Source organism: Triturus cristatus, chromosome 6, assembly GCF_964204655.1.
Source record: "Triturus cristatus chromosome 6, aTriCri1.1, whole genome shotgun sequence".
NCBI lineage: Eukaryota > Metazoa > Chordata > Amphibia > Caudata > Salamandridae > Triturus > Triturus cristatus.
Window position 1 is genome coordinate 1,613,612,163 of NC_140589.1, and position 25,585 is coordinate 1,613,637,747.

General features: G+C 45.9%; 1 protein-coding gene across 3 annotated transcripts in view; it reads right to left on the reverse strand.

Annotated features, from left to right (window-relative positions):
* Positions 1 to 25,585, reverse strand: part of TTC7A (tetratricopeptide repeat domain 7A) — a 1,536,967-nt gene that overhangs the window by 796,653 nt on the left and 714,729 nt on the right. For 2 of the 3 annotated variants that reach the window (XM_085612750.1, XM_085612748.1), the window contains exon 11: positions 15,909 to 16,013. The exons of the other annotated variant lie outside the window; for it this stretch is intronic. In XM_085612750.1, the coding sequence (XP_085468876.1) occupies positions 15,909 to 16,013 (105 nt within the window). The remainder of the gene's footprint in view (positions 1 to 15,908; positions 16,014 to 25,585) is intronic. 3 annotated transcript variants of the gene reach the window in all.

The following is a 25,585-nucleotide window of genomic DNA, read 5'->3' on the forward strand; positions in this document are numbered from 1 at the left end:
GCAAGGGTCCCTATGTGGACAAAGGTACCTACCTCTGCCAACTAGACACCCCCATTTCTAACAACTACTAACCCAAAACCTTGCATAGCTATCATTGCTCATTGGGTGTCTAGCGCAAGACTCATTTGTTTTTCTCCTCATCCTTATATTTTATTACATACAATAATTTCTGTCTTTACCTGCTGTGATCCTGGTGAATTCAGTGCAATAGTTTCAATTTTTCAATAGTTTCAATAGTTTCAATTTCTCTTAACTCTTTCACTTTCCTGGTCCACATAGGCAAGTTAGGTGGTTCTTGCAGCATCAATTTCAGTGTCAGGGAACCCGCTGTATTAGCAACCACTACCTACATTCCCAGGGCACAATTGTAAGCATTGTTCTGGATGAGATATGAAACATGAAGAATTCCTTATTTTGCATTTCATGCCCAGAACTCCACCAAATTAACTAATTCATTTCTCACTTGTGTCCTAGTTAATTGCGATATAGTCAAAGTGTGTATAATATATTTGGCAAACAAATCGGTATTCGTCTGAATTTATATTCAACATCCTCAAAACACCATAAGGGCCACAAATTTTGATCATATGAATTATGGCTTTAAGACATTGAGAATTTTCCATTCACGACCTTTCAAAGTCAATGTAACATTCACCTGAATGCCCCTCAAGAATAATGGACTGTGCTTTGATGTAATATGATTGTTGGAAAAAAAAGTCTGCTTCCTTCTGTAAAGAGGTCATGCAGACACTAATTGACCCCAGATATAAGTTTCCATCTGATTTGTTTTTTCTAGATGGGTGGTGATCTTTCCATGTCCTTATTTCACTAGCAATGAGTATCATGTGAAACCCATAGTAAATGCTTTCTCCAAGCAGATAAAAGTATTTTTGAAGCAAGCAGCGGATCATTTAGGTATCCATAGGTGGCTAACTGTTTCAAACCTTTAGATTAGCTGAATAGTTATTTCACATTCCCATGTATTTCCATTGTAACTGTTTATCCACTTGCATTGTAAACATACGTCTAACTGTGTAGGCCACAATAACCAGTGGGTATGTGACTCATCAAACAGAAACCAAAAAAGGAGCACAGAGACGCAATAGGGGTTGATCATTAATCGATATAATTCCAAATCAAGGGCAGCCTACCATGTGAGTCAACACATTCCTGAAAGGAATCAGTAAAGAAAACTATGAGAAGATTGTGAAATGTGGATTGCAGGAAAAGGCGGACAGTTACATGTATAAGGCTGCAGCTTTAAAACAGTTATCTGATCCAACTAGTAAAGCTGATGGCTTGAAGAGCACAACCACAACTTATAGCCTTCAAGCCAAAAAGCATCCAAGCCCACTGGCCATGAGAAAATAATGCAGACTATAAGAAATGATGAAGATCGTGCTGAATCAAAAGGATTATTAATTAAGTACAGTTTTGGATAAGAACAGATATGTTCCATTCACTCAAACAAAAACAAAAAACTGTTTCAGTCCAAGGGTTTCTTTATAAAGTGAGCGACTCCTAGAGTAATTTTAAAGAGTGGGGAAGAGGATTTGGAGAATGGGCATTAGTTGATGAGTTGACAGCTATTTGTTTCTGCTGTGATTAACTATAATGATTTTTTGAGAGCTCAGTTATGTGTCTGAACACAATTCTTACTGGTGTCACATAAGGGCCTGGTCTGAAACAAAATACAGAATCTACATTTGGATATTGTTAGAAATGGGGTTATTAGTTGAGAGTGGTGAGAGCCACAAATATCACTAAATAAGCCTGTGTCTAATCCTCAATTACTTGGCACAAAATAAGTCTGGCTGAACTTAGAGGCAATGTGTAAAGTAGTAGTCTGGTTGAACCTAGAAGCAAATGTGTAAACTATTTATGCAGCTTCAAACAGTAGGAAAGTGGAAACATAACACAAGGAAAATCCCAAATCAGATTTGGAAAAAAGAGTAAAATGTGAATAATAAAATGAAAACAAAACAACAAAAATCTAATCAGTAGAACCAGAGTGATTAACTTTAAAGTCTCAAGTAAAAATTGGCAAATTACCAAGAAGCACAAAGCACTACTTGTGGTTATCTGGTTGCACTAGACCGGGTGAAAGTCACAAGTTCAAGCTCACAGCGATGAAGCGCGGGTCAGACACAGAAGTGAAGCTCACCCCAGTCCAAGTCCATGCGAGAATCCTCTGCTGGCACTTCATATTGGCAGGGGCCGCGAAGAGGTCTATGTAAGAGCAGGAAGCGGTTGTCGCTGAAGCTTTCCAATGGCAGCAGGTGCAGTCAGTCGCTGTATGGTGCGAAAAGCAGGTCACCATTGGACCTTCAAATTGGAGAGAGATGCAGAAACCGTTGCTGATGCAAAGAGCCCGCTCGCGGTCATGAAGAGCCGCAAACTTCTAGATTTTCACCTGGAGTGCCGATTCGGCAGATTTGAAGCAGGAGGAGTACATTCTGATGCCAGCCAAGGGTCTAAGACCTTGGGGGGGGGGGGTGAAGGAGGGAGTCACCTCTTGGGAATTAGGACTTTGTCTAGCAGAGCTCAGCAGCATGGCTCAAGAAGATCAAGGTGGTGCTAGTCTGCTGGGCGGTTGCAGGGAAGGCCTCTGGAGGCTTGTTGTGTCCCTGCACCTCAAACAGGAAGATAGCCAACCAATAGCATCACCTCTGGGGACCCTGGGTTCAAGGCAAGCAGATCCAGTCTTCCGTTTTCAGGCAGCAGGGCCGTCCAACTTCTGACTCTTCCACTGGTCCAAGAGTGTTCTGATGAGTTGATCTGTATTTTAGATGGAACAAGCAACTGTTGTGCATTGCTTGCAAGTTATTAAGTGATACCACAGGAAATTAAAGTACTGATGGGCTAAGTTTTAATTGAAGCAATTAACCTTGTAGAATAAAACATTTCTGCTGCCTCCTCTACTCAGTAGGCAGTTGGGACTGCAGCATGTGAGGTCAAGCACACACAACAATTCTGTAGTTCATACTTATTTTGATTTCACAATTATCCATGCCAGTTTATTTTAATTGCTTTAATAGCAGTAATACCCTAGATGTCTAAGTGGTACAAAATAGGATAAATCCTATCTTCTAATTGTTACTAAATTTCTTCAAGCTGAAGGCAGCCCTGGAAAATACACTGTTCCCACTGAAGTTTTAAATAAAATAAAACTCCAAGTAGGGGTAGTCTCTGGCGGTCTGCGCTAGTTTTACTTCCGAAGATGAGAACATATTTTCTCGAATCATTTATAGGCAATTAGTTGTTCTTATTATATTGAAGGATTGGAAGCAAAGACAAAAAGGAAAGATTAGCATATGTCATATTGCTCATATTACCCTAAAATAGCACTTGTGGAAATCTGCCAGTTTTACTTTGAAGATAAGGAAAAACGAGCATATACACGCAGAATAAAAAGGGGTGTTGAAATCTATCCCTATTTTGGTCTCTGCATAGTACAGATCTACACAACCATTTATAGCTAGTACACATTTTCACCTGCACTTACGTGTCAGAATGAAACTCAAGCTGTAGGGTTATTATTATAATTTGGTCTACAGATGAGCCATATCGGCTTCACCAAAGCCCATGGTGTATTGTAACAAACAAGCGAATAACGTAAAATATCAATAAATAATCAAATGCTTTTTCACAGCTTTCCATTTTCAAACATATACGTATGGTGTTAGACCTGGCATCCTTTGGTGTTGGTTCCCCTGTCTTTTTGCCTCTGACCTACTGTTTTTGATTATGTGCTGCATTTCGTTTTTACTGACTTTATGAGTCTGAGCACTTTACTACTGCTGACCAGTGCTAAAGTGCAAGTGCTCCCTGTCTAAAATGTAATGATATTTGGGTTCTCCATGATTGGCCTATTTGATTTATTAGTAGGTCCTCGTACATTGAACGATGTGTGCCCAGGGCCTGTAAATAATCAAATGCTGCTAGTGGGTCTGCAATACTGATTGTGCCACCCACATGTGTAGCCCTGCAAACATGTCTCAGACCAGCCACTGCAGTGTCTGTGTGTGCAGTTTAAACTGCCATTTCGACCTGGCAAGTGCACCCACTTGCCAGGCCCAAACCTTGTCTTTAACCACATGTAATGCACCCCTAATGTAGGCCCAAAGTAGCCCCATGGTCAGGATACAGTGTACTTAAAAGATAGGACATATACTGTTGTGTTTTACATGCCCTAGTAGTGAATAATGGCTACATTTGTTTTTCACTACAGCAAGGCCTATCTCTCCCATAGGTTTGCATTGGAGCTGCCTTGTAACATTTTACAAGTGTATCTTTCAATTGGGAGTTGATCGAAAATTGGAGTTTGGGGTCTCTGGACTTACACAATTCAAAGATACATCTTTCAGTGAAGTTGATTTTTAAATTGCAGGTCTGAAAATGCCACTTTTACAGAGTTAAACAAAACTAAGAGGTTAGGCTCATAAATCCAGTGATGCTAAGCCTATAAACTCGGTTGAGTAAAGTTCTGCTATTTTTATTGTGGATTATTCAATCGTGCAATTCCTCTACCATAGATGCCGCGCCTACTATCACTGGTGAATAAGATCATGTCCCAAGTGAGTAGGTTTGCCGATGGGAGTGCTTATTAGGATGTTGACTTTCTAATCATCTGTTTGGGGCACTATATCGCCCTAGGTAACGGCGCTATTGTGACAAAGTCTTTTCTTTTGTTAGATTGCAGGTGAAAAATACTGAAACCTTCTGGATGATACAATCATCAGTCTTTTGAGGTAATTCTATTGGTTTCTAGAGATTTTTAAAGTCAATATACACGGATCAGTATGTTTAATATTTGTTTATATGTTTTTTTTAGAAAGATACACAAGTTCCTTGACCTGAGGAGAACCCTGCTAAGGAAACTTGAGAGTGTTCGAAACGTGTTGACCATCATTTGAGCACCTACAGTGAACCATTCATTATATGACTTGGGAAAGAACAGTGTAATCCAGGGCATAATCCAATGTCAATTTTTTTTACATACTATCCTGGTTGTCACAATTCTGTTTTTTTGCAGGGGTGCCTTATCCATTTATCATGAGAGCAATGTAATGAATTTCAAGATTGTATTCAAAACTTTATTGATAATAATTTTCAAGCTCTTGTTTGGATTTGTAAATATTGTGAACTGTTTATTTGTTGTGTCTTGTGAGTTATCATTTGTTTCGCAGTAACATTGTCATTTGTTGTTTATTTCAATCGTGTTTATGTCTTTTGCAATGTTTAGATTTATGTTGATACATTTTGTACATCATCTTCTGTATGTGCCATCAAATGGTCAAATTATATTTTTATATATATATATATATATATATATATATATATATATATATTACCTACTGGCGGTCGCCAGTAGGTAGTTATAGTTAGGACCACGTTTCCATAGGAAATCCGCAACATTCTATTTTGAATAACTTTGGCGCCGGTCGACGAATCCTCGCGAATTTTTCAAAATAGGTGGGGCGCTACGCTCCGCTCCTACCCTGAAAGTCTCGGGGGGATTTGTCAAGCGGGGGCTGAGATATAAGGGGGGTCCCAAAACGCGTTTTTCCCATGCATTTTTCCATAGGACCTTTAGACACAGCTACAGCCCGAACGGCTGAACAGAATTACTTGAAATTTGGCAGAGAGGTAGTCCTCAGGTCAAGGAAGTGCCTTTTGTAGGTTTGGTGTAAATCTGTTCAGTAGATTCTGAGAAAATAGCCTTTAAATCAATATATATATATCTGAGCCAGCTTACGGTGCGCTTACGGTGCGCTTACCGTAAGCTTACCGTACGCGTACGGTGGCGTGCGCGAGCGCGATTTTGATTGGCTCTTAGATCTTAGTAAACATTCGAATCGGTCGAAACCAGGAAGCGGCGGCCACCATTTTCTCTCTCGCTCTCCGAGTTGGGCAGCAAAAACGAAGCAAAAAAATGTCTAAAGAGGCAGTTTCTTGAGATCCTAACCACCCAGCATTGATATAAGGGTCCCCAAACAACCCCCAAGCCCAAAAAAAAAAAATATTTTTATTTCGGAAAATCGCGGATTACGCTTACCGTACGCGTACGGTCAAAATATGTAAAAAAAAAATTTATCCACAATCTCCCCACCCCGTGTGCAAATGGTGGCCGAAGGGCACCATTTGCGCATGGCATATAAATGTTATGAAATTAACAAAGAATACATTTCACAAAGATGCGCATAATATGTCCCCCATGTGCGCACGGTGCGCGAAGCGCATCGTGCGTACATGGCCCATCCCGCATAACGTGGGCACGCGGTGCGCGCAGCGCACCGCGTGACCACCGTGCGTGCACGGCACTAACTGCGTAAAGTGGGCGCGCGGTGCGCGAAGCGCACCGCGTGCTCACTGTGCGCGCACGGTGCGCGAAGCTTAATGTGCGCGCACGGAACGAACTGCGTTAACTGAGCGCGCACGCCACGAATGGCGTAAAGTAACTTAGCATTTAAAAAACCGTACAAATTCACTGAAAAAACCATAGGTTTCACACACGTTATAGTTAGGAATTAGCATTTAAAAAACCTTGCAAATTCACTGAAAAAACCATAGGTTTCACACATGTTATAGTTAGCTGTACATTTCACTCGTAAAAAACCAATGAAATTCCCCCGTTATAGTTAGTGCAGGCAACTATAACTCACGCGACCGCAATCTTCTGCTGATGACATATGTGTCTTTATGAAAAAAAAATATTTGTAATATATGTATAGCTAAAATTTAATGGAAGAAGACATGGGCAAATAAGTGTCTAAATACAGTATTAGCATCAGCAGAGGATTGCGGTCGCGTGAGTTATAGTTGCCTGCACTAACTATAACGGGGGAATTTCATTGGTTTTTTACGAGTGAAATGTACAGCTAACTATAACATGTGTGAAACCTATGGTTTTTTCAGTGAATTTGCAAGGTTTTTTAAATGCTAATTCCTAACTATAACGTGTGTGAAACCTTTGGTTTTTTCAGTGAATATATATATATATGTATAACAAAAAATCAAGAAATAAACAGTGACCGTTATTGATTAAAGCAGTCACAAATGAAGCAAAAATGCAAAGGATTTGTCACTTATGCAAAGTTGTCATTTTTTAACTCTAACCATTCTGTGCCTCTGTCTGCCTCTGAATACAAGCCTTGCTCAGGGTGACAGGTGTGCTCTTGTGAATCCCCCTCTAGACAGTCACACAAAGGGCCCGGGTGTGACCAGGCTTATGGGTCTTCCTGAGCTAGAGTGGTGGGAGGAGTTGACACATGCACCTGAATAGGGCTTTGCCTGTCCCCTCACAAAGCAGTCTCCCACCCCCCTCACCCACATGACATGGTCCTTGTGCACTACAAAGACTTTCCTTTGTAGTTTGCCTACCTCAAAGGCTGAAATTGACCCCTGCACCATATACTCAGTACACGTCTGGATTGAGAACATTCTGCCAAAAAGAAGAGCTGTGCTGCTGACAGGAGGGACTGCCACTTTGCTGCTTGCTTTGTTGTGCTTGCCTGCTGCTTGCTGCTTCTGCCTTGGAAGTGAAAGGATTGGACTTGTTTTTTAAGTTCTGCTTTCAACGTTTCTCCAAGGGCTTGAGTTGAGCTTGCCTCCTGTTTGCAGTCTCAGGGCCATCAAAGACTTCACCTGCAGCACCTGGCCTTTCTTGCTGAGAGCAATACTCTGCCAAGTGGTGCCACCTCCAGTTCCTGGTCACTTAGAAATGAATTTGTTCTGTTACGAAAGAAGAAACTGGCACATTGACTTAGAGTGTGACTTTGGAGCCGGTGCCACTCCTCAACACGACATCGCTGCCTGCACTGGGGCCATGGTCCCAGCTCAACGCAATAACCATTACTTACAACGCAGTCCCTGATGCTTTTGCAGTGCCCTAGAAGAACTGCCACAGAGGGAGTCCTAAGTAAGTCATCACCAAAGTGCGAGGTGCACAACTCCTCCGCCACAGCACTGGTTGCCCCGTGGTGTGACATGGACACTGACAAATCGATGCTACGTGGCTTGATTCTCAACTCTTCATTGACCCTGCACTGCCAGTGGAACCATCGCCTCGCCACCAACGCTGCATCACCTTCCCGGTGCTTTGCAACATCTTGAGCGTCACCAGCTCAATGACTCAGCAACGCCTCAAGGAACCGACTCCTCGCTTGCTTCAGTGACACCTCACCTCCGTTATGCAACATATCGTCGTGAGCACCGACATGCCAATGACCTGCACGGACAGTAAGGAATGAACGCCGCACCAGCCTCAGCAACGCCTCACCTCCCCAACGTCTCACATTTTCTTTGTTTTGTCATCATTTCCAAGGTACTGTAACCGGGGGTTACGTATGTCTCCATAGCCGGCCCGACCTCCATCCCAGTCAGCCCCGAACTTTTATGGTGTGGAGTACTTTTGTGGTGTTTTCACTATTACTGTGTATGTGTGTGCAAATACTTTACGCATTTCCTCTAGGGATAAGTCTGACTGCTCTGTGCCAAGCTACCAAGGGGGTGAGCAAGGGTTATTCCTAGTGTGTAATTTACTTACCCTGACTAGTGTGAGGATCCCTGCTTGGGCAGTATGCCAACCAGTGACCCTATTTCTAACATATGACATTTGCAAAAAAAATCTGTTTTGTTTATGGTAACAACTTCCTGACGTGTTGGTCGTTTGAGCACTCTAACTGGTGCTGAAACGTGTAATATTGTTACTCAAGAAAGCGTCATACAGTGATATTCTGTTCATGTTTTGTATTTAGACTGTACGTGTTTCATGATAGGGTCTGCTGACATCCTCCTGATTTATAAGACTTTAAAAAAGACAAAATGGATACTAAATACATTTTGCACACTTGAAATGCTCATTTTCAGAGCCCAAATTATCACTCACTTATATAGTGATAATGGGCATACACTTTACATATTTTCAAGTACCAAAAAAAACAAGGTACACTCATTTTCAGAAATCATTCAAGATTAATATTTTCGTCTTTTCCAATCTATTGACACATTTAAAACAACATCACATGTTGAAATGGGACATTCTCAACCACAACCGCCTGCAAAGAAACAATAGACAAATGACAGCCAAGACGATTATCTCACTGCTAGACCAAGAATCTGAGCGCTCAGAATCCTCATCTCTCTCCATGTCCTATAACAAAGGTTGAATGTTATCTCTGATGAGAAGAGATCTGTTAAATATATAGTGCTAATTGCATTATTTAGAGGATGAAGAATATACACATGGAAATGCACTCTGTCCTCCCTATGCTACCACTCAGATCAGTGAGTTAACAACATAACTGCTGACTATGGAACTAGGTTTGAGTCTCAGTATCGGCTCAGCATCTAGTGATGCTGGGCAAGTCGTTTAATAGCCCTGCGTATGAAATAATGAATCAGACCTCGTGTAATATAACCAGTGCTCATATAAAGCACTCAAATACCCTTGGGCCAAATTGACGCTATATAAAACTGCAAAAAAAGAAATGCGCACTCTGATGTCTGGTTAGTCTCACTGTCTGAACTGGGGTGGCGTGGTGAGCAAAATGACGATGGACTAAACCCAGATCTGTGACTGGGGGTGAATGTTTTGCCAATGTGCAACATTCCGTCCATCATCTTGTGTGTTTTGCCTCACTTTTCCTGTCATCTGTCTACTGGGACAGATGAAAGACTGTTAATGAGTCACCGCCCCAATATTTATCAACAAACCAACTGATGTTGTGAAGCACCTCAACACACAGAGGGCCATCAGAACTCCAGCGTGGGACATGGACACAGAGGAGGAAGCAAGTGGCACCCATACACCTTGACATTGTTTAATGTCTGGGTGGTACATCCTAGTCTCCTGCTGCAGTTTGGACCTAGTGAAACAAAATGCAGCAATTGCTTCCTGGAGTGGCCATTGATTACATTAAAGCAACGTTGCAGAGGAATCTGGGTGACAATTCTGGTTTTCCTTGCACAGCAGGAAAAAGAGAAGATGGACAACACTGACAGTTGGACGCTCTTACATGCCAAATGAGCAGCCCCACAAACGCATCAGCAATGCAGCCTCTAGGAGTGGTGTGTGGGCTGCATAACACAAAGCCCTGGGGAAAATAATGCCAAAATGAAAAGCCCACCTAAATGCAGACACTGCCTAAAACCAAAAGGCATACATTGCCACAGTAGCCTCCGGCACCACAGGGCTCTATTTTGTGTGCTTATTGTTAAAGGGCAAAATGCAGTCACTCAAAGTGAAGTTAGCCAGTGACTGAAGTGGGCTGTCCTACTGCTCCATGCTGTATGCTTTGGTGGGTGGATGAAAAAAGTGAATGACACAAGAACAGGCCATTGGATGAAGCGGGCTGGGTGAAAGCTTCTGTAAGTATTCTATACATAATTTTGGGAAAATCGAAATGTATTGGCTAAAGCTAGACCTAAAAATGGGCCATTCTTTCTATAGATTGATTGTATTATTTGTATACATACTCATCCATCTCATTCCACCCTCTTTCATGTGTCTGTAAAAGCTGCTTGTAACATATATAAAAAAAATTGTCTGTTGTCTATTTGCCTTTGCCTCTCCCAGGGTACAGAGAATCCACCGGGTGCGTGTGATTTATTTTCCATAGGCGTGGAAAAGGAGAGAGAGATTCAGCTAGAGAGCGCCTGTCTGAGGAGTTGGACAAAATGTGGCAAATAAGGGAGAACCGAGGTACCTAATCCGAGCATTAATGGCCATCTGGTTAACCAGGAGGCCTCTGCTTGCCTTTCAATCGTGCGGCCCAGCCTTCACAATGCCTATTATAAGCACGCTATTCGTAAAGCATATTTGCAATCAGTTTCCGCTCTTGAGCCAGAAGGTGACGGTAAAAACAAGTATTAGCTGATCCCAAAGGCGGTTCGACTTAATAATTAAAAATTCAAACATTTCCGAGACATTGTGAACTCCGCCCCGCCCCCTCCACAATTGTCTTTTTGAAGCAGTCCGACATTCCTCGGTGTGAAATGGAGCAGAAATCCAGAGCGCGTCTTCCTCATTAAAAGCACCGAGGCGGCTCCTTCACCGGAGACATATTGTTGCTAACCTTTGACTAGTCTCTCTGTTCCGCGCTCTTCACCGGGAAAGAGGACGGGAGACGTTAATAGGCCGAGCTGCGGATAAACTCTGCCGCTGCGGCGGCGAGTCTGCGGGGACGCCTCATTAGGCTCCAGAGCGCGGCACGGATCCTGTCAGCGGTAATCAGCGGTGTCACCTATGGCGAGGAGCCCGGCTGCACGCGGCTCCCAGCGGCGCGCGCTCCCTCCCCGCGCAGGCGGGCTACTGCAGGCGAGATGTTGACAAAGCGCAGAACAGGAATCACGCATTTCAATCAAGGATTCCTGGCAAAAAAGGCTGCACAATCACAAACAGCATGTGAACAGCTACCTTTATATGCACACAATACACCCCGGAGAAAACAGATCTCTGGTTTATACTGAGGAATAACCAGGCTGAGGGAAGAGGAAGGCAGGCCACGGATGGGCCTGTTAACCAGGACAGTCACGTTTTTGCACGTAAACTCGTTTGTAAAGATGTTTTAATTTATGTTAATCCACTCTTTTCTACATCCGTGTCAAGTGAAATAACCACAATTTCAAAAAAATGTATGTGGACGGCTGCATGCGCCTTTCGGAGACGAAAAGAGAATTATCGCTTGCCTTTATTTCTAGCACATTAGAAATGAGGATACGTGAGCAGAGTTACTATTGAACTGCAAACCTTGCACATTTTTCCATATCTTACTAATGCCCTAAAAAAATATTTTTTAGGATGCATATGTTATATACAATGAAATGTGGGTACATTCAGATAAACGTGAGTCTGATCACTGCAAGGTACCTAACTAGGAGTGGGGTGGCCTGTTTTCCCTTCTGGAGGGGACTTCGCCTAGCAGTTTGGGTTGGACTATTTCTATTGGAGCAGGATCCAGACGGATTTGCATTTTACAGGTCTTTGTCTTGAGTGGTATGATGCACAGAAAATGATGGACTAGAATGCTTTACGGCGTGATTGACTACTGGCTGAAATTAATTCAAGCATTCCATCCATCCACAAGAGAGTCACAATTTTACATTTTACTGAAGGGTACATGCAGTGCTTTCTGTGGGAGTTATTCAATTAATACTTCTTTCTCCAGATTCATCGTCTTAGTAAGACTACAAAACAAGTCGCATACAACAGAGGATGGTCTTCCGAAGAACCACTGCTGTACTTGGACTGAAAGCAACTACAGCAAAAATACTCATACCAAACCCACTTTGCAACCAAAAAAGCGAGATAGAAAGTGAGCTGAATGCAATCCAGAAAAGTATGGGGGAGCTTCCTAAAACTTCAGGTTTTACAAGTGTGTCTGAATGCGAACAGCTGTGCTAATAATATAGTTCAGAATCTGCCATGATACTCGCGAGCACTATTTACCAATTTTTACCGATCATTTATTTGCCTACAAGACAGCTGTGTGCTCGATATAGGTGCTGGGCATACAGTAGGAAAAGTACTTGTACCATAGAGGAAGTAGTAAGGAAAACAAAACAAAAACCAGAAGTGATGGGTGGATTGCGTGAATTAATCCCTACCAGTGGTAATTATCCTGGGACATAACCCACCCTATTGTTTGTTTATCCACCATGCCACTCCAGATAGGAACCAGCCACTGCAGCCAGTGACAACTGAAAGAGTACAGCCTGAACTGCCAGGCCAGGTCCCCTTTGAGCAGGAACACAGTTAACCCAAGGCAGAAGAAGCAGTGCCTATCTGTTACAGGACAAGTTTCTCATGCTTTACCTCTACAGCTATATGTTGGCTTGTACTGATACTGACCAATGCTGAAGTATTGAAACATTCATGGGGTTCTCACAATATATTGCGAAAGTAACCTGCCCCCACCACCTCTACAACCTCGCAACAAACCCAATCAGCCTGCAACTCACAAGCATCCTCAACACCTCCATCTCCACAGCAGCCTTTCCAGACAATTGGAAACATGCTGAGGTCAGACCTCTCCTAAAGCGACACTCTGCCGACCCCAGCAATCTAAAAAATTATCGACCCATTTCCCTGCTCCACTACCGAAACCAAAGTACTTGAGAAAGCAATTAACCAACAACTCACCGAACACCCGGAACAAAACCAACTACTTGAAACCTCAAAATAAGGATTCAGTGCCAACCACAGCATTGAGACTGCGCTGATCACTGCCAGGGATGACATCAGATCTTTCCTGAACCGTGGAGAAAGACGACCCTGATCCTCCTTGACATGTCTGTTGCATTCGATACCATCTCCCACCACCCCCTCATCGGCAGACTGTACAATATCGGCATACAGTAAAACACCCTCAAGTGGATCGCCTCTTTCCTCACGGTTCACACTCAGAGCGTTCGGCTCCCTCCCTTCAAATTCGAACCCTAGGGATCTTCCTTCAGCACCAAACTGTTCAACATCTACATGACCTCTCTCACAGCCGTCATAAGATCTCGCAAACTCAACATAATATCCTATGCAGATGACACTCAACTAATCCTCTTCCTCACTGAGCAATCCTCCAAAGCCACAACCAACGTCCGCCACACCATGACCAACGTAGCCAACTGGAAGAAAGACAACTGCCTCCAAATCAACTCCGACAAGATAGAAATACTGATCTTCAGGAAGAGCACCCCTGTTTGGAACCACAGCTGGTGGCCAGCAGATCACAGAACAACCACACCTACAGACCATACGCGCAACCTAGGCATCATTCTCGACAGCAAACTGACCATGACATGACAAGTCAATGCAGGCACCTCCTCCTGCTTCCACACTCTTCGCTTGCTCTGCAGAATCTTAAAATGGATCTCACTCAACACCAGAAAATCCATCACCCAAGCCCTCGTCACCGGCCACCTCGACTACAGCAATGCTCTCTATGCTGGCATCTCATCCCAGATCCTCAAAAGACTCCACACCATACAGAATGCAGCAGCCAGACTCATCCTGGACCTCCCCAAATGTACCCACATCACCCCCCACCTCAGAAAACTCCACTGGCTCCCCATCCAGAAGAGATGCCAGTTTAACATCCTCATGCATGCCTACAAAGCTCTACACAATCATGGACCATCCTACATCAATCATTGACTGACCTCCCATACCCCTGCAAGGCATCTGCGCTCTTCCTCTCTTGCCCCCGCACACACCTCTTCCACCCATTGCATACGCGGCAGGGGATGCTCCTTCTCCTACATGGCTACCAGGACCTGGAACAACCTGCCCCTCCATCTCTAACAGCACACTCCCTGGCGGACTTCAGAAATAAACTCAATAACTGCCATTACGACTGAGACCTGGCACCATTAGCGCCCAGATATCCCTTGGGGTGACATCACTGCACTATACAAATGCTGATTGATTGATTGACATTAAAGTCATTAGTCAGGGTAAAAGTGAAGAAACATTACATTCACAGGTAGAAAAATGGATGGAGAGTTTGCATTTGGGCCACCTCATTTGGAGGGACATCACAGGATCCCCAGCACCCTCCATGTCCCCTCAGTGACAATGAATATCTGCCAAACCGTGAGTGGTGGACATTCAGGACATCACAGCATCACTGGGACCTTTCATGCCTCATGAGTAATAATGCAAAATTGCCAAACCGTGAGAGGTGGACACTCAGGATATCTCTGGTGAACAATATGCTTGAGCAGCTACTCCTATGACAAGAAATTTGAAGATGACTCTTGGCAATGTCAATACTGAATGAAAACAGATGTGAGGGATTTCATTATATCTACTTTGCCATGTAAAAAAAGAATAGCTCCTTGGACTGCACGGTAGTTGGCAAAAGAACCTCATAGCCAGTGTTACAGCCAGGGTCTTCCCAGGGTCAGAGTAATGATATTTGCCACCCTAGGTGACTGGACATTTCCCACCTTTGCAGCTTGAAGGAGCAACCTGTGACCATTCATTTCCTGGCACCTTGGTCAATACCCGGTATTGACTTGAAATGAACCAGCACCTATGGAATACGAAGGTGTGCTTTACTTCTCAAACTGCACTATGTGCCGCTTGCAACCTTCACACTAGTGCAGGTGGTTAGGCACTAAGGCGAGAGAAAATGTATTGCTTGTACTCATTACGGTGCTGTTATGCAAAGTGCAATATTGCACCATCTCGGTAACTGGAGGATATGTTCTACTTCCCAAGTATGAGCTCTAAAAACAGAATTACCAGTGAGGGCTGGAAGGTATTTTTTAATATAACAGTGCAGCCTAACAAACAAATTACACCGTACTCCATGATGGGTTGTTCCTTAAATTTAAAATCACCTGAAATGTTGTCGAGGCACTAATTTCAAACCAATTTTAAATTGTGTAGCACCGAACAAGAGACTCCCGGAGATGACAAGTAAATACCACCATTATTAACAAGGCGCCCCCAAACACAAATGACAGATGCACAAAAGAACAGAGCGCTCATCGCTGCAGAGTGGAGCTCGACCTCGTTCGTCCCAGAGGAGGGGCCGCCGGAGAGGATGCGGTTTATGGAATTCCTGCATGCTTGGTGGAGACGATGAGCCTCGGGCTACGTGGAGAATTGCATTAGCAACCCCCTGCGCTTCCATTGTACTCTACAAGGGTGGTTGTGGTAAGGAAACCGCTTATTTTGGCAGGGCAGAGGGAAACAGAGTTATGGCGGCAGGCCAGTGCCTCTCCAAGACTGGCACACAGACATTTACGGTGAGGCTTTGCCTGACTCTGCTCCAGCCCCACAGTCGCCTGTCTGAGATATCCCAGAGGTCAGTGCGCCTCTGCGCCGCGTGCGTCCCCTGCTGCCTCGCGGTCACTGCGGCACGGCATACATTACGTAGGAGACATGACATCAGCTCGCTTACCCGGTGCAGTGGCTTGATGCAGACCTTGGCAGCCAGCAGGGGGACGGTGGGGTCTGCGGGCCGGAGCTTGGCGCATTCCCTCAGCACTGACACAGCATAAGCGGACTGCGGAGAGAAGGAAGGGTGGGTCATTAGCAGTGTGGACGCAGGGGACAGGCAGGACATCCTAGGTTAAATAATACAGCAACGCTACACTTTCACAAGGCGCCAAACGCACGAGTCAGAACTCACACCAAGTGTGAATGCAGGACACGTGTGTGTGTGCCGGTGCCTAGGATTCAAGTACAAAGTGAAACAGTACAAATAAATAAAACTTGAAGTAATGACGTCTTTATACACCAGATCCGATGACGTAATAATAATAATAATGATGCTGCTAATATTATTAATAATAGTTACTGTCATTGATAATAATAAGAAGAAAGAAGACTATATATAGGGCGTTATATTATAATTATGCAGTTTCTAAGTGCGTGAATGACAGATGTTGCTATGACCCAGTTGATGCAGTGATCTTGGGAGGATGAAAGGCTGAGTCTGCCTTGCCAGAATTTAAACTCCTCACCTTCAGATCACCACATTTGTCAGAGGTGAGCGTTAAACGTAATGAACCTACTTTAAAAGATCCTCCTCAGCCTAGAAACATTAAGGCGATTTTGCAGCCTCCCATTCACTACCACTTTCATAAGATCTGATAACCCGTATCCTGAGAGAGCGCCGTGCGCGTGATTGTTCTGGGGTGAGGCTCTATATCGAGCACGCACCAAGCTGGCTTAACACACGATCATCAGACTTGTTTGGAAATCATTTGCCTTGAACAATAGATTTGAATCCTAAACATTCAATTAAACACAGAATTATGCAGGCAACAGCCATCATTGGACGTTACCCTGCCCTGTCGAGGGGCCGAGTTGTGTTTGGAAAGTGTACAGTCTGCAGACCAGCGGCAACCATATACCTTGCACATTTAACCTTGCAGGCGGCTCAACCACTGGCGTTTCTGTAGTGGACTATTGGTACCAGGCGTGCAACGCCCATTGGGCTCAAAGGGCTTCAAGCTGCATGTGGACTCCAGAGAGGTGATTCATTCATCTGCATTCCCATGTGGTCTTGAAGGAAGGCCCAGTGGTGCATATTGTTAGCTGACATCACACAGCTGGCAGGGCCTCCCTGACTTGTTTCTGCTGTTCCAGGATCCGGGAACCCTATGGATTTCACTAGGATCAGTGCTTTAAATGGGCCGGTACTCACCGGTACTGAGTACCGGCACTTCCGAATTTTTTTGCCCTCAGTACCGGCACTTCTCTGTAGCCAGGAAGAGTACCGGTACCCTGATCCACGACACGGCAGACTTCGTTTCTCCGCTCCAGTGCAGGGCAGAGGCCGCTCTTCCTCCGAGGAGCTTGTAATTAACTTGTCTGAAGTATACTTTTACAGAGTTGCTGGTGAAGATTCCAGCAGAGCCCATTTCATTGTCCCCAAATTGCAGGGGGGTGAGAGGGTTTGTGTCACGCTGACACAGGGCAGGGTCTCTAGACAGACCCTGCACTGTCAATCAGGTGCGCAGCGACCATTCGGGAGAAAGTGCCATCATGATTTTCATTTTGTGTTAAGAGTTAATCTGTGTTTTTTGACATAAACACATTTCTCATGTGTTTTAATATGTGCTGCAACTGGTACAGAAGTCTCTATGTATGATGTTATTTTGCCCTTAGCCCCGCCCACTTGACACACCTCTTTTTTAATGAGTACCTGCACTTATTTTTCCCCATTTAAAGCACTGACTAGGATCCGCCACGCCCCTGAAGCAGACTGGGAGTAATCTCTGGCATTGTGCGTGGTTGGGGTAACGGGGACCAAAAGATAGCTCCCACAAGCCAGGTCAGGGTGGCAAATGAAGCGACTGACACCAACCAGGCTGCTCCACTCACAGGGCAGGGGGCTCGGGTACATGCAGGAGTTGGTGAGGGTGGCGGCAGACCAAGTGAAGGTGGAAGATGCAGTGCAGTTCAGAGGGGTGGCATCCCACGGCCAGCCTCCAAATATGGGTTGTCAAGGTATTCATAAGCCAATCCGTTCTTACCTAGTAGACCTTCCATTGTATGATCAATATGTGCACTATTAAAATGTTATTTACAAAAGACTTCCTAAGTTTCATAATTGTTGCATGAAATGGCAGTCCATTGATAACCATGGCACCCGATGCCCCCAGCACAAACATACAACATGAATCTTTTGCATGATAGGGGACACACCTGGTGAAAGCTGGTCATTGATGGATTATTGTTAGCCTCAATGGCATGATGGCGAGCCCCCTGGCATAATGCGGACAGCTGCATAATAAGGGTAATTTGTGGAATGCTCTGGGCGTCCAGGAATGACACAGCACATCCCTGAGATAACGATGGTCCTGGCATGATGGTTCCTATCCCTGACAAAATGGATGGTGGAAATCCTAGGCATATCATGGGATTGCTGTTATGTGATGGTGACACATTGACATGTACAAAATACGGCCATGTGTGGCAGTTGTGTCTGTGAGTACTTGATCAAAATGGAACACTGTTGTTTTGGAAGCAAATTGATATTAATTTAAATCGACAAGGTTGTGTTTTGGACACAAATAGCATTTTATCATTAGCATGCCGTTCTGTCATGTGGACGAATTTGAATATCTTTATACAATATTGTTAGAAATGGGATTTCTGGTTGGCTAGGGCTTGCGCCCAAGCCAGGCAGAGACCACCACTCTAGTCAGGGTAAGGGAGTTACACACTGATGATAACCCCTGCTCACCCCCTTGGTAGCTTGGCACGAGAAGTCAGGCTTATCTCAGAGGCAATGTGTAAAGCGTTTGTGCAACACACTCACACAGCAGTAACACACTAGGCACACCACAAAAGAAACTCCACACAAGGTTATAAAAAATAGCTTTTGTATTATCCAAAACACATTAGAAGAGTAATCACACAATATACACTGTGCCAACTGGCACTAGACAGTATTTACAGGGGATTATGCACACATGACAGGGCCAATCGGGCCACTGTCAGAACCATTCGAAAGGCACGTAGTAAATGTAAAACACAACCAGTAACTGCTGGTGGAATTAGGAACTTAGCATCATATCCTGCAACATAAAACATAGGATGCACAAATCACCTTGCGCATGAATCACTTAGGCATAAACCTACATTAGGCCCTAACCTCATTAGCATAACACATTATGCAATAATCATATGAAGCAATAGGCCTCGCAAGCATAAACACCTTAGGTAATAATCAACATAAACACAGTGTGCCCCAATCGGGGGCACAACACACTGAAACTGGCCCCAGGCCAACTGGCCTCTCACAGGGGCTCAAATGCCCTATGTCCCGCAAAGTCAGGGCTGGCTGCAAAAGCAAAGGGCGCAAAGCGCTGGGGCGTAGGCAGGAGTATATCTTACTCTTTGCTCTCCTTATTAAAACAACATGCCCCCAAACGTGGCAGCTACCTGCGCTCTCACAGGGCAGCGGGGAAAGAAGCACGCACCAACAAGGTGCGCGTTGGAGTCCCGCTCGGGGACTCTGGAATGAACTACTGGCCCAGTAGGTGCAGCTGCCCACTATCAGGTGGGGCAGCTGGAAACAAAAAACAAAACAAATAATCACGGCACAGGGGGCGGGCACCGGCAATGTGCCCCAATACCCCCCCAACCACTGGCAGACTGAGCCCCACTCACCAGGCACAAGGGGCACCTCCAATCCTATCCTCGGGTCTCAGGCAGCAATGTTGCTCTTCGCCCGGTCTTCCCAACACGCGGGGTTCTCTCACCGCACGGAGCCCTGCGTGCGTCGCGCTGCCTCCTCTCGCGGGCCTCAGAGCTTCATGACCGGCGGCCGGGCATGGGCGAGTCTCCGGGACTCCCCTCAATGCGGCGGGGCAGGCACCGACAATGTGCCTCGGGCCCCCTTTGTCACCGCAATCACTTCCCTGCTGGACGCGGGGCTCTCCTTCACACAGGGGAGCTCCGCTGCAACTATCAGATCACTTTCTCCTGGGCCGACGCGGGGCTTCCCTCAGCTCACGGGAGCCCCGCTTGTTGATTTCCGGCCGCGGTGGGGAAAGCCCACCGGTCTTCCAATTCCTGTCAGCCGGCCCGCCCACAAACAGGCAGTCTCGCCTGACTTCCTGTTCGCCGTTCCGAGGCGGCAGTTCCTTTTCTGGATCTCGGGCCGCGGCGGTGATTTCTCGGCGGCAATGCGGGGTGGGCACCCGCCAATAATTAAATTCAAAGTGCGGGGTGGGCACCCGCCTTTTCAGAAAGGCAGGGAAATCCCCAGGCAGCAGCCCAGAGCTGCAAATTAAAAATAGAAGCGCTCTCTAAGCGCTAGGGCAAAGTCTCCAGCACTCTCCCCAATACAGGGAAAGCGTGCCCAGGGATAAAAGTCCCAAGTCCAGGGAAAGCCCTTCAGGATGAAGGGGGGCAAAGGCTGGGCCCAGGCAGGCCAGCTCACAGGACCCTCCAGCAGGGAAGCAGTTCCTAGTGGCGGTTCCTCCTGGAACCCGGCAGCAGCAGGCCCCCCCAAGGTAAAATTATGTTCTATAATGCACCATTGTGCCATTTTTAGGTCTCGGCCTGCGTAGGCTGCGCTTGCGCAGTCTCACCGGCGAGATCTTATGTTTCTTAGTGTGGGGCTTGAACCCGCCCCTCTTCTCCATTGGCTGGCTTCCTAAACGGAGGCCAGCCATTGGAGGAGAGGGGCGTCTGTCCATTTAAGCCCCGTCTTTTTCAGATTCGGGGGTGTGTTTTTTAGTTTCTTTCTCTCCTCTGGAATGTAAACATTCCAGCCAATGGGAAGAGGAGAGAAAGAAAAACACGCCCCCAAATCCGTTTCTCCGAGGCATTTCTGCTTGACCTCGGAGAAAGATGGTGGTTTTCATGGCGTCATCCCTGTCCACCATGGTACCCCGTACACGGCCCGGCTGGTGCTCGTCCCCTCCCCCTGCTCTCGGCTCCCTCGGTGCTCCTGTGTACGGCTGCTGCTCTGGTCTCCTCCCCCTGTCCTCTCCGGCTGGCGCTGTTCGCTCTCCTCCCCCTGGCGCTCAACTAAAGCAGCCGAGGGCAACCGACATTGCAGCTGGGGAATCGGGTTCGAGTCTCGGTGAGAGGTTCAATCACTCAGTCTCCCCGTGGCTAAAAATGAATGTGTCCGTCTGTAATGCAAGTGGTGCGCATGCAAATTGCACTAATACCCTCTGTGCGGTACACGCCATCCTTCAAACCGCGGGGCTGCAGGAACCCTGCGCTGAAAAGAAAACCTACTGAGCTGCCATGTGACTCCGTGCCCCTTGTGATGCCGGCTGCAGCTGCCCAGGCATTTTACCCAACAAAACTTTGTATGCTGGGATTATTACTCCACTCCCCACGAGGTCAAAAACAAAACTACAACTTGCCCGGCTCTGGTCTTCGTCTGCTCTCTCCCTTCCTCCTCCTCCTCCCTTTCTGGTTGCCCCTAAAGCTGGCTGCCCCCCGCAGTCTCTAAGAGGCTTGCCTGTCTGAGCACTGCTTTCATCTCCTCACACCCCCACCTTGAGGGAAGAGGGACCCTCACAGCACCGGCCTTCCCGGATTTAACCCTAATCCCCCTCGCAGAGCCTTCGCCGTCCCCCCTTTTGTAGTAGGCGCCGCTCTTTCAACATGAAACACCTCTTTGGGCGCCCCCGAAGGTACCCCTACAGGTACGAAAGAAGCTTCCCTTCTACACCAGACTAAGGGATCAGCCACCCTCCCCCTGCCCTTTGATGCTCCCAGCGAGAGTGGTATAGTTATGTTACACGTATTTATAGCACATTCCGCCATTATTTACTATGGCTTCTCCAGGGGCGTAACACAGGCCCCCGCATCCCCCGCGGTGCGGGGGGCCCCTGAGCTGCAGGGGGCTCCCTCGGCATAGTATTTATTCCTGAGCGCTCCGGAATAAATCTGGAGCGGGGCCCCTCCATGTATATTGCAGGGGGGCCCCTTGAACTTTTGTTACGCCACTGGGCTTCTCGGCACCACGTTCAGCACGGAGCTGGGAAAGGAACTCGTGTGAGCTCCCGCTCCATGGTGAGCACAGAGTGGGGGCACGTGCTCTCTTCCACACAGCACTCTGTGCGGTACACGCCGTCCTTCAAACCGCGGGGCTGCAGGAACCCTGCGCTGAAAAGAAAACCTACTGAGCAGCCATGTGACTCCGTGCTCCGTGTGATGCCGGCTGCAGCCGCCCAGGCACTTTACCCAACAAAACTTTGCATGCTGGGATTATTACTCCACTCCCCACGAGGTCAAAAGCAAAACTACAACTCCCAGAATGCAGAGTGCAGTGCTTCATGGAGTTCTTTGGGCATCAGTGGCGTAAACCACCTTAGAACTGGTGTGCCTTGAGCAGACACCTGCAGGTTAATGTGCCTGCTGCGGAGATGTCTGCCCTAGCAATAGGACATAGTAAATTCTAATGGTAGCGGGGCACAGTCTTTTATCTTTCCGGTGGAGGATGAAATGAGTGCCCTTGACTTCAGTTCACGCTAATGGATGCTGTTTCACATCTAGGTGTGAGTAAACAGGGCCAGGACAACTGATTCTTGACTCTCTAGTGAATGTTTGTGTTTTTGCTTTCCGGTGTGGTTTTGAGGTATTGCAGCATTTGCATAGCGCCTCGTACCCCCAGTTCACTTCCGGGTGGGCGAGTAAGAGATTACCCTGTTCCTTGTGCACTCTTGGTAGAGTGGGGGTTTATAGTTTGAGGAATGTGTGACGTGTCTTTGTGCGTCACATCCTTGTGGGACGGGTCTTTATGTGCGGGTTTCGGGGGGTGCTCAATATGTGGTGGGAAGCACGTGCTGGTGCCCCCAAAGCATGGAGTGAAGCAGCTAGACGTGCTTGGGCAGCTGGGCAGTGGCGTTTGCCTGCTGCAAGAAACAACACTTCTTTTTAAATAGAGTAAAAAGTATGCTTCCACCCCTTTCATGAAAATGTTTTGTATCATTATCCATGCAAATGTATTGTCACACCACAGACGCTCTAAAAAGAAACACCATTTGCTAAAAAAAATGCTCTAACTTGGACAAAGACGAGACCATTGCATTGTTCTAATCTGATCTCAGCTGAGAAGACCCACCTAAAACCATCTTGTAGAACGTATTCTCACTCTCTGAAGAACTTTTTCTCACATCACTTTGATAGTTCAGAAGAGGTCACTGACATTGAAGCCTCCTCGTGTAAGATCTCTTCTGTATCATACATAAAGGCTGGATGGAGGCCGGGAAACCACAACAGAGTCCCTTGGCTACTTATACAGCTTTGCCCCAGCACCAATAGTTCCATTTGAGACCAAAAGTTTATATTGCTCGAGGAGCATGGTTTTCATATTGACCCAAGACCAGATGCAGTGCAACAGCAGGGGAACATATACCCTTCACTGGGTTTGTTTACAGTCATGGTGCTACAGGAAAGGTATTGAAGCTCTCTCTTATCACCCCCAACATTCTGAGGGTTGTTCCTTGAAGTGCTTTCATAATCGTGCAGAAGTTTCAAGTCAGAAATTTAAATAGCTGGCTAGTTAAGCTTTTAAAGCTCCCTTGGTTGGACTACCTAAAGCTTCTCGGTTACTGAAAGGTTTCTTGATTTTTAAATGCACCCAGGAATTTGGTAGTACTTCCATGGCATTTTCCACTGGCATATCAGGTCTTGCAGCATTGATTAATTGAAACATTAACCCCTGTCGAACAGTTTTAATGTTTGTGCATCATTATATCAAGTTACATTACATCATGGGGTACTACATCACCCCCAGCACATTGCGGGACTTTTAAATTGTCTCAGGAGGAAAAACTGTAGACGCCACCTTTTTAAAAATGTATATAATTCAGCTAACCTTGCCCAATTTCTTAATTTTATTAACCTTCATCCTTCATTTATTTCAATTTATATTTGTTACCTTTAACGATGACAAAGTAGGGCATCGCAATGCAGTGGACTCAATCTAGTGGGTAGATCGAGTTCCTATAAAGTTTGGTTCCTTGAAGCAGAAATCTCCATTTGATGATTGAGTCAAGCCAGGTTACAGGATTGGTTGAATTCTTATCAACTGGTTTGGCAAGACTCCTTAGGTCTTGGGTCCACACACCTATCACTGGCCTTTTTTGACCAGCCTCTTTCAGCCTTTGACTTTGGACTTTGTTAATAACAGCTGGGTTCAACCCAGAGAAGCATTCATCTCACATCACATTCTGTTGGAGATTACGTTGTATCTTTCCTCTAGGGGTGGGCGGAATTTGCAAAATTCACTTTCGCAAACTATTGCAAAAATGTTAAACATCTCCGCAAACACGCGGAAATATCGCGAAGACGCGGAAGTATTTTCTGCGTGATCACGGCTCGCCAACTTACCCATGCGGTTGCTCACGGGTGAGAGATCTCAATCATCTCATACTCTCGCGGTGCATGATCGCGAGAAGAAAGACGTGATCGCACGACGAATGACGCGATCGCGTTACAAATGACGTTAATAGCGCAAATGGCTACCAACAATCCAACATCTCATGGAGAACACGACCGGATCGGGAAAATTTGTCGGCGAACGCGGGGATTCAGGTAAGGCGATTGCGCGCACGCGAGAATGTATTTTTTTACAGCGCGAGCAAGAAAATAATTTCCGGGTAAGATGCGGATTGCGGAAATTTTTACATTTTCGCGATCTCTGAGGAACGCAAAAATGTAAAATTATCGCGATTTCCGCGAGCGGAACGGAATTTTAGCCCTGGCCTACTTTCCACCTCCGATGTTGCGTTTGCATGGAACTGCATGAAAAGCTACTTTATAATAGTAACCCTCTCTATCCGTTTCTGCTGGCTCCCTCTGAGGTTCTCTCTCTTTCTTTCTGTGCACTTCGTCCCACTCCGCCTGACACTATCAGATCTCCCTCCCACTGCTCTTTCCTTCCATTGTGCTCCTCTTGTCCCCCCCAACTGACACCCTCTTTTGCCTTCCTCCCCCCACTTTCCCCTGTTTGCTCACCAATGCACCCTACCACCCTCTCCCATTCCTTCTTTCCTCCCTCCTTCACATAAGAGTACCTCCTTTTACCTCCGCTCGCCTCTCTTCATCATTACCCGCCTGCATTCCCTTCCATCCCAATTACTTTTCATAAGTGTTGCAGGGACCAGGTCTTTTTTCTCTTAATAGAAATAAAAGGCATGCTATATTGAAGGCTTCCACGTCATCAAGACAGCCTTGTTTTTGTTTCCTTGTTAAAAGAAGGCTGCCTGCAAGGAACGTTCCATCATAGTCTTTCCGTCCATTCTATGTCATAGAAGCCATCGAAGGACTACAAGGAAGGCTTCATAGCTGTCTGACATTTGTTTGACAGAGAAACAAAAGCAGGAGCCTTCAGTACAGTCTGCCTGCAGTGTCCTTGCCTGACTTTATTGTGCTTACATTATATGAGTTAGCATATTAAACCCAGACCTACTGGCTTTGTTAATGCCGGATTTCTTGGTTTTAGACCTCCAGCTCGTCTGTGGCGAGAGCTGCACATGTCCATTACGGATTTTGAAATTTCCCCAGGCATCAGCGGCATCCACATAAGGTTTTTCTTGGGAAGGGGTGGGGGCAGGTAGAGAACACTTTTTACAAGTTGGCACACCTGCA